We start from the raw sequence: 12,695 nt of genomic DNA on the forward strand, positions 1-12,695 counted from the left end.
ATATTATCAAAAAACATCCTAGGGGTGGTAATAGGGAAAAATGCTTAAGAAAGAAAGAGATCTTTTGGATTATAAAATTACACACTAGAGTACCAGAAGGGATTAACAAAAGGATGGATGTTGATCTATTTGTTGAATAATGCAATTTACAACATAATCCTAAATAAAATAAAATAAAATAAAACAACATAAGAGAAAACTTTTCTCGACATTTACCCTTTATAAAGTGTCTCCTTTTTTCCCTCTACAGTCAACCACCATAGCTCAGATCCCACAAAGAAATGAATTAAAATATCTAATAAAATCTGTAGATGTACTATAAATGTAAATAGTGAATAATTAACTTAGCACATCCGAAATCAATTGTGTGTTATTTATTATAATTTTCTATTATAATATTTATGTTTTTTATTATATTTTATCTCTATATTTATGTTTCTTTTAAGAGAATTTCTGTTTTTTGTAGCAATTTTATTTGTATTATCTATATATTAATACATTGTTTTGTTTATGTTAATATGATAGTTTCTCCATCCTCAACTTAGATTGTCGATTTTTTCTCATATGCATCGATGGTGACTAACTTATAACATTTGACACTACTATTCACTTGATTGCATCTCTGAAAAAAACGCCATATCTTCTCTCTAAGTTATTCTTACACATTATTGTTGAATTGAATACCTATATATCCTTTATATATGTGACTGCTAATTTCTTATGTAAATATTCTTTATTTTTATTTAATTTATATATTTTTTGTTGTCTATTAGAACTTAGTTCACATAGGCTTAGAATGAATAGTTGATATATATGTATAGATGTTAACAATTGTACTAGTACTAGAAGATTTATAAAATTGTTCACTGTGTTATTTGACTTAGTAAATAAAGAAACAAAATTAGTGACCAATCTGCAGCAAAGGTTTCAGCTACCTTACCTATAGGTGTTGACAATAGTCCTTAATTGAGCCGGTAACAGGATTGGTCCCTTTGCTGCATATAGGTCACTACACACCTTGAACATATCACCTCTGATGAAGCGCATGTACGCATGCGCGAAACGCGTCAGGTGTTAAGGCTTTGCTCTCACCTTATGTACTAGCACCTTGCTTCAATAAAAAACCTCTTTTGAACCAGCCGTGGATGATTTCTCAGCCGCCTTTTGTCCTCTTCTCTGGGGATTACCTATCACTATATATATATATATATATATATATAAAACATATAAGAAAGGAGAGTACCAGTGCTAATGACCTTATATCACTGCAATATGATGCAAAACGATACAGTGCATACAGATAAACACAATTATAGGGAATGGTTATATGTGAGACTTTTCCATAATATTCTCTTCAATGTCCTGTGTTATAAAGTATAGAGTAAATGTATGTGGGGACTGGTAAAGTCCCAGTAGACAGTTACTTAGTAAAAATAACCTCAATCAACTATGAGGTAAGTGTCGCATGTGATTTGTGGTCTTCAGCATTTCCGCAATGTAGGGTAATTTTAATAGAGGTAATGCTTCCTCCTCGAGGGGTAAGGTAGAGGTGGGTTCTCAGGTGGTCCTCTAATTAGTTCAGTAGTATGGGAAAAGTAGTATGGGAAAAGAGAAGAGCAGAGACACCAAAATCAAATAATATTGTTCAATACACGGAGCCCTGTAGCTACAAGGAATCACACTTACAAATTAAAACCTCAAAGCAATGTGAGGTATTTGAAATGCAATAGGTTTACTACAATGATGTGGAGACCTACTGTGTACTGGACCTTACTCCAATGCGTTTATCCAATAAAGGGTGGAAGGCTGGAGCAGTCCATGGAGTAAAGTCCAGCCAATGGTAAGCAAAGTGCAGTGAGTACTTGAGAAAATAAAGCAGTCTATAATATATATATATATATATATATATACTCTGAAAATAATTTCATAGAGATGAATATTATGACTATTGCTTATTACTAAGTTACCTTCAAGGGGTAGGTCTCAGTATAATGTTTTCACCAGTGCCCTCTTTTGAATAGGACTGTTACTGAACCAAAGCATCTTAAAGTAATTGTAGTCATTAGTTTCACTTCTTACCAAACGTTGACATGAGTGAGAAAAAATAAAATAGTGCTTTTCTATAAATGCTACCTTTCCGGCAAGTTGTCATTTATGCCCCTTGAACATCACTGCCTGACAAAAATTGCAGCCATCCTTTAAACGGTACTAATTCTTTTTATTCTGCCGTTCCAATCTGTTATCCAATCATAGTCCTGCCTTACTGGCTTGCTGAAGCTAGTAGAAGGTAGCGTGTGTGTGCATGCATTTTGTTGTGTAAACCTCGTTTTCATCTGATCATCTTTACTGTCTCTGCGCATCATTCATTTTAATTTTGCGCATGCGTAGTGGCTACAAAGTGGAATCCCAATGACATAAGGGTTAACAGTGAATCGAAGACTCTTTCTTGATTCAATCTTTCCCTTGGAGTCCTTCTCGGGAGCGTGCAAAATGATTTAATATAGAGGGGGTGGGACCGATCTATACGTCAATTGAATGCAAGGCTTATAGCAAAAGCAGTTGAGGTTACTATAGTAAGATTAAAGTAATAGACCTTTCAAATTTATGTACTTTTTACCATCACTTTAATGTGGGTGAGACTTGTTTTCCATGTCCTATACTTTTAATGGGTTGCACAGGGTGCGCTATTAGCATAATCATTGCACTGGGTGAATTAAGTGTTGAGCTTGAGCACAATCCAAAATACAGCTGTAAAATGTAGCACTTTTAAGATCTGAAGTAAACCATTATGATTAATAGTACAGCACAGAACCACATGAAGAACTTTACTACATGCTCGCTATTGACTTAGAGTACCCTCTGCTTAGCACACTATCAGCTTAGCACTTGAGTGATATCCATCATGAATTTTGAACTCCACTTGTAATGTGTTCAGTTCATTCTCAGTAGCTTATTGGTGGTCTGGAGCTATTTTTTTACTGTGTGTGTAATACCTTTGCAGTGGTTAAACACATACAGTAGTACTATGCAAGAAGTAGCGCAATAGTAAAAAGCTCTGCCTAGGTATGTTTTTTTTAACAAAGTATACAAAGAGAACAAAGTAAATTTGATAATGCAAGAAGAAAAAGTCCCAATATAGCGCTCAAACCAATGCTGTAAACCAAGTACAAAGTCCTGCAGGTAATTCAGGTAGTATCAGAATTCAAATAACACAATTCAAGATAGGCACAGTACCTCGATCCTCCGGTATTTGCAAAATTTGAAATTTTTACTTTTTTGTCCTTTTAAAGGGTTAATAAACACCTTGAGATTATTACATAAAATGTTTAGTTAGCCATAAATAACTTTGCAAAATATTTAAATATATTATTTATTTACCCCCTTATCATGTGATTTAGCTCTAAAAACTGAGCATTTTCTAATTCTAAGAACTCAAAATCTATTTATCAAATAACAATTGCAAATCCTCGCATTGTATATTAACTTTATGGCAATGGATAGCCTTGTTGTCTGTGGACTTAAAGGGACAGTATACATCAATTTTCATATATACGCATGCAATAGACACTACTATAAAGAATAATATGCACAAATACTGATTTAAAAATCCAGTATTAAACCTTTTAAAAATTTACTTAGAAGCTCCCAGTTTAACACTGTTGATGAGGCTAGGCTAAGGCACCCAGTGAAAGGGGCTGAGAAAACAGGAACAGCAGACACCCCCCCCCCCCTTCCCTGCATATGAAAAGACAGATTATAAACATGAGCTGCAGTATACATCTAAAACTGTGGGGCTTGGTTAGGAGTCTGAAAAAATAAGCAAAACTATACATTTTTACAAAAACACTACCAGATGCACTATGTAAATGGATTATCTACAAAACATTTATGCAAAGAAAAATCTAGAGTACAATCTCACTTTAAGCCCAGATTGGCTTCTCCGAATAAGGCAAATACTGGATGGAATTTGGCTTTTGAAAAATAATTGCACTAAAAAGATGTTAATTTGCTTTAAAAAGGATAAGATTTGATTGCTGTTATTCTAATAAAACAGAAATGTCTTACTGCTCCTTTAACATAATTTAATTTGATATTAACACAGTGTTTTTTTGTTTGTTTTTTGAAGGTCATATATGCTTTAAATCTTAAGATTGAAGAATTAGAAGTCACTATCTTATCATTGAAAGAATCCCATCAGGATGAACTTGATCAAATATTCAACGAGACAAGACAAAAAGTTCTTCAATATGAAAGCAAAGTAGGAGAAGAACAAATCTTGCGAGTACACATGCAGGAACTGGAGGAAACGCTGGAGAAAAATAAAGTGATTAAAGAACAAATTTTATCTGATCTTGCAATGTACAAAGAACAAGTAGAGCAAAGAGAATTGAAAACAAGGTCTGATCATGGTCAAAGGATCACAGCGCTATCTAAGGAGATGATGACTATGAAAACTGACTATGAAAATCAGGTTCAGAGACTTAAAGAGGAGGCGGACTCACTTAGAAAGAAGTGTAAAGCTTTTGAAAAAGATAAATCAGGTGAAAAATTAAATGAGAAACTTCACAAAGAGATTCACACTTTAAGTAAAGAAGTGGAGAGCCTTAAAACTCAAAACCAAAAGCAAAAAGAGGAACATGCGCAGAAGACAAGTAAACTACAGAGCAGCTACATCAAGGAAAGGGAAAACCTGAGGAAGACCTTGCAACAGTCCGTTACGGAAATGCTTAAACAATGGCAGCACAAAGAACAGGAGCAAAAGAAAAGTAGCCAGGCTAAAGAGGCAGCCATGCAGCAAGAAATAAAGCAACTAAAAGCTGACATTGAGACAAAGGTGCAAGATATTAAAGAAGTAAAAAAGCGGTCTCAGAAGATGAAGGAAAGGATACAGGTACTAATCTGTTCTACACAGCCACTTATTTTTTGTGTGTGAATAAAATTGAACTCTTGGTTACTAGCGAGGGATGCTGTGTGTTGCTAAGCAATATATTCCAGCTCTGTGGCAGCCAAGGTATTACAAATCAAGCTACTAAATTCTCTAGCTTCCAGACCATTATTTTTTTTTTTAATTATTATAAAATACCTTGAGTACTGAATGTAACTCAGTTGAAGGATTCTCTAAATGCACTCAGGTTGCAGTTTTTTTTAGGTCTGTAATAAACAATGTAGTTTTATATACAATAGGCAAGATAAGAGCTGTTAATCACTGGCTTATATACAATAAAAATCCTTATGCATAAAAATGTTTAGCCAGACAATAGAACATTAACAGAGGAATGACATTTTTTTTATTTTTATAAGACCTATTTATCCCCATAACGTAAGTGCTGAATAAAAAAAAGAGCCACTATAGAATATGTCTATTTGCTCAATTCAGTCTGATTAGTATGGGGGCCTCTATTCTTAAACATTATGATAACTCTTGAATTTTCATTTGTTTTTGGTAAATGACATTTTTGGTCTGTTCTCAGGCAAAACAGTGTGTGATTTCATATTACATTTGACTGTTAATTGTTCATACAGTTTCAACTTCTACATTAAAATATTTGTATATGAATTTAATGGGATACGCCTTAATAATATAATGACATCTGATATTATAGATGGCAATTTAGTAAGATGTTTTGTCGTAAACAATAATGCAGCTGAAGTCAATGTGATATTTAAAGTGAATGTAAATTTTGATGCTAAAGTGCCCGTTTTTTAAAAATTCGATTAAAAACAGGGGCACTTTAATTCATAAAAATTTACATTTCACTCCTGTTGTGAAAAAAAAACTTACCTTTTAATCTTCACAGCAGCTCCAGCTTCCTCAACCCGTTGCAAAGCCTCTTCCTGGGTCTAAAATGAGGAATCCGGCATCCTCCAATCACGGCATTAAATTAGACACTGATTCCCCCGGGGGGGGGGAAGCTGTGATTGGAGGATGACCTATCCATCATTTCTGACATAAAAAAATGGATTGCAACGACCGGAGGAAGCTGGAGCGGCTGTCAAGTTTAAAAGGTAAGTATTTGTTCACAACGAGTGAAATGTAAATTTTGATGAATTGAAGTGCCCCTGTTTTTAATCGAATTTTGAAAAAGCGGGCACTTTAGCATCAAAATTTACATTCACTTTAATTACAATGTTGTAAGGTTGTCATGTTTACAACTGGAAAGGAATCTTCATTATTATATACTGGATATATGTTTGAGCAGGTCTACAAAATTCCTCTGTAGGAATTTTGTCTGTCTGTTTCTATGTTATTTATATTGTTTATGTGTTTCAATATATGATGTGAGAAAACAGATAGGAGTATGTTCTAAATAGAATCATGTTGGCCACTATGAATTTTGTCCACACCTCTATTCCAAATAAAATGCTCAAAGTAGGGAGAGAAGTAATTTTGAATCCTTATATATACCTGCTCACCTAGCTCATAATGGTATTGCCTTTATTCTTTTTTTTTCTTGGGGACTGTGGGGTGCAATCTATTACAGATGAAAAGCTTATGAAAATATCTGTTTATAAACATCCCCATGAGAAAGAGGTAGAAATACTATGAGCGGTTCCCTCACAGCATGTGTGCGTATGACGCTAAAAAACAGTAACAACTTTTACTAAAAGCATTTTTTGCTAATGTAAGTACATTGGAAAAATGATTCTATTTACAAACTAAATACACCCATGCACATTTCAGTTTTGACCTTTCTATCCCTTTAAGTGTATGAGGCCTATCTATGAAGCTGTCAACTGCAAATACGCCGGAATTCTGCAGTGTAATTGTTGCAAGCTTGATCCTACCTAGTTATCAAAGTCTACAGACCGGCAAATGTTGAAATTTGTGACGTAACATACGATCCGCCGGTCTCAAGCCGACGCAGATCAATGCTTACGTCATTACCGATGTTCCGGGTACCCTCGCGGCTATTCTGATGCAGCGTACTTGGTTTTCAATCCGCCACCCTGGAGGCCGCGGATGCCATAGAAATCCAATAGGAGCCTGAAAGCACCGAAAGCTTATGTTCGATGCTGCCAGATATCCCATTGATTTCTATGGTTGATAACAAGTTACGTTTACACCTAACACCCTAACATAAACCCTGAATCTAAACACCCCTAATCTGCCACCGCAACCTAAATAAAATGTATTAACCCCTATTCCGCCGCTCCCCGACACCGCTGCCACTAAATTAAACATATTAACCCCTAAACCTCTGACCTCCCACATCACCACCACTAACTAAACCTTTTAACCCCTAAACCGTCAGCCCCCCACATCGCCAAAAACTAAATTAAGCTATTAACCCCTAAACCTAACAACCCCCTAACTTTAAATTACAACATCCCTATCTTCAAATAAATTAAAACTTACCTGTAGAATTAAAATAAACTATTTTAAACTATTAATTAACCTACCCTAACTATTATCCTACAATTAAATTAAACTACCAATTAAATAAAATAAATTACATATTAAGAAACCTAACCCTACTCAAATGAATTAGATATACTATTAAACATTATTAATAGTACTACATTACAGAAAAAAACAAACACTAAGTTACAAAAACAAACACTAAATTACAAAAAATAAAAAAACACATTATAAAAAATAAAAAAGAATTACACCTAATTTAATAGCCCTATCAAAATAAAAAAGCCCCCCCCAAATAAAAAAACCCTAACCTACAATAAACTACCAATGGCCATTAAAAGGGCCTTTTGTGAGGGGAATTGCCCCAAAGAAATTAGCTCTTTTACCTTTAAAAAAAAAAATACAAACACCCCCCAACAGTAAAACCCACCACCCAACCAACCAACCCCCTCAAATAAAATAAAATCTAAAATAACCTAAGCTCCCCATTGCCATGAAAAGGGCATTTGTATGGGCATTGCCTTTAAAAGGGCATTTAGCTCTATTACATGCCTAGACCCTACGGGCATTTAGCTCTATTACATGCCTAGACCCTAATCTAAAAATAAAACCCACCCAAAAACCCTTAAAAAACCTAACACTAACCCCGACTATCCACTTACAGTTCTTGAAGTCCCGCTTGAAGGATCCATCCAGCCGGAGAAGTCCTCATCCAGGCGGCAAGAAGTCTTCATCAGGGCGGCCTCTTCCATCTTCATCCATCCAGAGAAGTCCTCATCTAGGCGGCAAGAAGTCTTCATCCAGATGGCATCTTCTATCTTCATCCATCCGGCGTGGAGCGGGTCCATCCTGAAGACATCCGGCGCGGAGCATCCTCTTCATACGGTCGACAACGTAAACTGGAACTTCAATGCATGTGATGCCATCCAAGATGGCGTCCCTTGCATTCCTATTGGCTGAAAGATTTCAATCAGCCAATACGATTAGAGCTGCTAAAACCCTATAGGGATGTTGTAATTTTAATTTAAAGTTAGCGAGTTGTTGGGTTTAGGGGTAAATAGCTTAATTTATTTTTTGGCGATGTTGGGGGCTGAAGGTTTAGGGGTTAATAGATTTAGTTAGTGGTAATGATGTGGGAGGCCAGAGGTTTAGGGGTTAATACGTTTATTTAGGTTGCGGCGGGGTCGGCGAGCGGCGGGATAGGGGTTAATAACTTTATTTGGCGGGGTCGGGAAGTGGCAGGATAGGGGTTAATAACTTTATATTGCGGAGGGGGGTCGGGGAGCAGCAGGATAGGGGTAAATAACCTTTATTTAGGTTGCCGCGGGGTCGGGGAGCGGTGGGATAGGGGTTAAACATTTTAGTATAGTGGCGGCATTGAGTGAAAGGGTATAAATAAAGTTTGAAAAAAGCCAAATAGACACGAGATCGATGAATGTTAGTTAACAACAGTACGATGCTCATCACCCCGTACTTGGTGCACGTCTTTTTGCTGGCTTTTTTCATAAATAAGGAGAGCGTATTGAGATACACGGCCCCAATGTTAGGCAATGTTAGGCGAGCGTATTGGTGCAGGCGAATGCAGCATAATTGACAACTTGATAGATATCCCCCATAGGCTTGAGTGCAACACAAAATGGTGTTGAAATTTAGAACTTTTAGAGACTCAACGTAAGGTGTTAACGCCTGAACATATGCATAACAAAACATATAAAAAAATAGGAGGTTGGTTCAGAAGTGTCGGAAGATTTGTAGTAGTCTCTTATGGGGGGGGGGGGGTATTACCCTTCCGTATGGGACTGGAGTTTTAAGTAGTGTTGTCAGCCACTTAGTGAGAACATTGATGAAAGTTAGAGTCTGGAGATGCAGGGAGAGTCTTACTGCAAAGCCATCCAGACTCATATTAACAGCTCCTTAAGCAATCAGCATTGACAAGTTTCGCTGCCTACTTTTCTTCACTCAAGTCCATGTCAGAGGCGCTGCTACAATCTGTCAAACTTGAAGGACCGTGTCGCTGTTCCACGGTATAGATTCCTGTAAGATTGTTTAATTTTTACACACATGTTAATGATAGAAGACAGGGTCTCAGTGGGACTTCTTTATCTTTATGGAATCTAAGGGTTAATATCTCCTGAGGGGGGTTATTGAACAGTGGAGATTTTTTTAATCATGTTTGTTATATGATTTTGACTGCTTATGTGTAAGAACGTTTGGGCTCATTGGCTGATATGAAACGTACAGGTTACTTTCATTTTGAGAGCTGCACAGTTTTTATTAAGCTGGCGCGCATTTTTTTTAGCAGGGGCAGTCCTGCATGAGCACCATGTGACCAGGAGTGGTCATGTTTTTTCCCGCTTCTGATACCTGACGGGGTGTCTACGGAGAGGAGCATCTTCTCTATCTGTCTGGGTCATAGGAGGTGGTGAGTGCCCCAGCCATTGGGGGTATAAGGTGCCAGTTGTTTTTTTTCTTTCGATAATGGAGGATTCTGATATTTTAGCGGGGGGAGACAGAATTTGATACCTGTGTATATTTTGAGGAGGTCTGGGTAACCCAGACCTCTCAATTATGTTACGTATGCCTCAATAGGGTGTTCTCATCAACCAATATTGGGATGTCAGAGACCACTGAGTCATCCGCCTCTGAGGATTCTGAATCCAGTGAGGTGTGTTCCCTAGATTCTTCAGTTCCTACATATGCAGTTTTCCCGAGTTCCCCCTTCGCCTGTTAGGGGTTTGTTTCAAGTAGAGGTTACTACGCAGTTCTGCATGGCTATCTCTAGGGCCTTAGGGATGCTACCTCTTCCTGCTGCGTGCAAGCAAAAGTTTAATCCAGGTTCTCCTGCCCAAGGACCGTTGTGTAAAATTACAATTGTGTCCAATCATTCCTCTGGGGGTGCGGTTTCCTCTGAGGCTTCAGAGGTAGAACCTCCAGGGTCGGAGTCTACGGACTTAAATCCTCCAACTGCAGAGGGCATAGCATTTAGATTAACACACCTGCATTTGCTTCTGAGAGAGGTTTTGGCGATGTTAGAGGTTCCCAGTACTGATCCGTCAGTTGAATCTCAGTCCTCTAAATCAGATAACATCCTTGACTAGACGCGTGGAGAGGATTGGTCCTATTCCTTATCGTCTTGATTTACATTTTTTTTTTATTCTTTATTAGAATCCCAGTTCCAAGCTCTATAGGGGATTGTGTTGTGTGATGAGCTGGACCTGGTTTTTGTTTGCACGCTCCCTTTTCAACTAACATATTTGGGCGCTTGCCTATTTTCTTTTGCATTCTATTCCGTTCCGGATAGTTTTGTGTTTATAGAATCCTGGGTTGTTATTGAAACTCTTAGAAAGATATTTCATCACATGAGAATTTTGAGACTATCGTCTTAGATGGTCAAGATTGTTGTAGACTTCCAGTGGAAGCATTTAGATCTCTGTTCTGGGTGATGGTCCCCCGATAATTTTGTGACAATTTTTAAGCCACGGAGTTTATATTCCTTAGTTTATTCTCAGTTTTTCTTGCATTGCTGGAATTTAAGAATTTCTGTTTAGCCCTTAAGTGTTTTGGCAGATACGTTGTATCCTAGATGACAGACAGGACCTGTTTTGGGTACTAGTTAAGTCTGCTCCTTTCCTTTACACAAGTGAGGGAGTTTTTTTCTAGCTTCCAGTCCAGGCACCTCGGGGTCATCTATACTAGAGTACAAGCTGGACCTGTTTTAGGCTTCATCTTGGATGGGCGCTTGAGGGATCTTATGGATCTAGGAGTCCTAGAGCCCGGAGCTATACTTCTTTTTTGGGCTTTTTGCTCTTCTCTTGATTTTGTCTTTGGCAGAGGGAAGTTTTTTTGGGTGACATTTAGAGTCATTGTCCCGGTATCATTTGCACTGTGGGAATAATTTCTTTCCACTGTTGGTGTATGGTCCAATAAGGGGAGGGGATTCCCGTCCTAATTGGGTTCTTTGACTGTTAAGCAGTGCTTATAAGTACTACTTTTTACCTGAGAATGTAATGTTTTTCCTATTTCATCCTTTTGAGCGAATCCGGTTCTTAGGAACTGTATCTTCCAGTGAACCTCGTTCTTTCCTTTCGGGATCTGGGGTTTAATGTGACAGTACCCTGCTCCAGAGTTTACAGTAGCTCCTGGGTCTTAGCCTTCTGATTTCTTACCATCTGCTGTTTATAGACTTTTAGCGATTTTCTCTTGTCTTTTTGATCCTCAGAGTTGGATCTAGACTTGAGTTTCTGGTGTAGACATAAGGGTGGTTTCTGGGATGCTGTTTTGTCTTACGGACAGGAAGTTTTTTCCTGAGATCTTGCAATATGCCCTCCAGTCCCCCTTCTGGTCTTCGTTGGGGGTGGGGGTGATATGGTCAGCCGAGGCTGAGTCTTCGGCATGATGTTGTTCCTTTTCTATATCTGTCTTAACGGACTTATTGGGATTATCAGTTGGGGGATTCGATCCCCTGTGTTCCATTCAGACCTCTCTGTCTGGAGTAGCTCTTCATTGGACTGTTTTGACTTTGTGGCTTTGCTGCATGTGGGGAGCGACTGTCTTATGGGGGTCCATGGATCAGGAGTTTACTTCCTTTTTATCCTATGGTTCCTCAGCCGAGCATTCTGCCTTGAAGTTTTGTTCCTCTGGGTTCGTACCAGTTGGGACCTTTCGGTGGGTAGCTCCCTTTTTTGGAAGGGGAGAGTTCCTACTGTGTAGAAGTGTTTGGTGGTGGGTGGAGGCCCACTACGACTCTTTGTCAGCAGTCCTCTAATTGATCAGGCTCTTCAGGAACGGACCCTACTTTCCTTTCTTTCTCGAGGATCGGTATCTGATTGGGAAAGCCGATCAGGCATCCTTGCCTATCCCTGGTTTCCTCTTACTCTCTCAGGGAGATGTGGCGTAGTGGTTAGATCCACCGCTTCTGAATCAGAAGGTTGTGGCTTGGGACCCAGGCCAATTTCTGTTTTTTTCTGCCAGAAGGTGCATCTGGTATCTGCTAGCATGCCTAAGTAGAATGTTACTCAGGGACCTTCAGTCTGAGCTGTTGGATCCTCTTCTTTGTGATCATATTATTCTTGGAGCTGGTCCGATCCTAGCAAAGCTAGCGACAAGTGAGACTGATTGCTCAGTTTATGTTCGCAAGTTTGTATTGTGGTTTAGGGGCTTCGCCTCTATGGATCTTGTTGCATGGTGTCATGAAATCTTATTCCTCTGAGGCGGATTGCGAGAGATTGTTTGGGCTTAGCCAAAAGAGAGTTTTCTGAAAGGCTACGTTCCTTTTCATTGGCGCATAGTTGGTCCCTCGTCATCTATCATAGGTGTTGTGGACCACCCTTGTAGG

At 38.4% G+C, this 12,695-nt stretch overlaps 1 protein-coding gene across 1 annotated transcript in view; it reads left to right on the plus strand.

Moving 5' to 3' along the window:
- Positions 1–12,695, plus strand: part of FAM184B (family with sequence similarity 184 member B) — a 184,920-nt gene that overhangs the window by 62,279 nt on the left and 109,946 nt on the right. The window contains exon 2 of the mRNA XM_053704104.1: positions 4,127–4,891. Within this exon, the coding sequence (XP_053560079.1) occupies positions 4,127–4,891 (765 nt within the window). The remainder of the gene's footprint in view (positions 1–4,126; positions 4,892–12,695) is intronic.

The sequence above is a fragment of the Bombina bombina genome, chromosome 2 (genome assembly GCF_027579735.1).
Source record: "Bombina bombina isolate aBomBom1 chromosome 2, aBomBom1.pri, whole genome shotgun sequence".
NCBI lineage: Eukaryota > Metazoa > Chordata > Amphibia > Anura > Bombinatoridae > Bombina > Bombina bombina.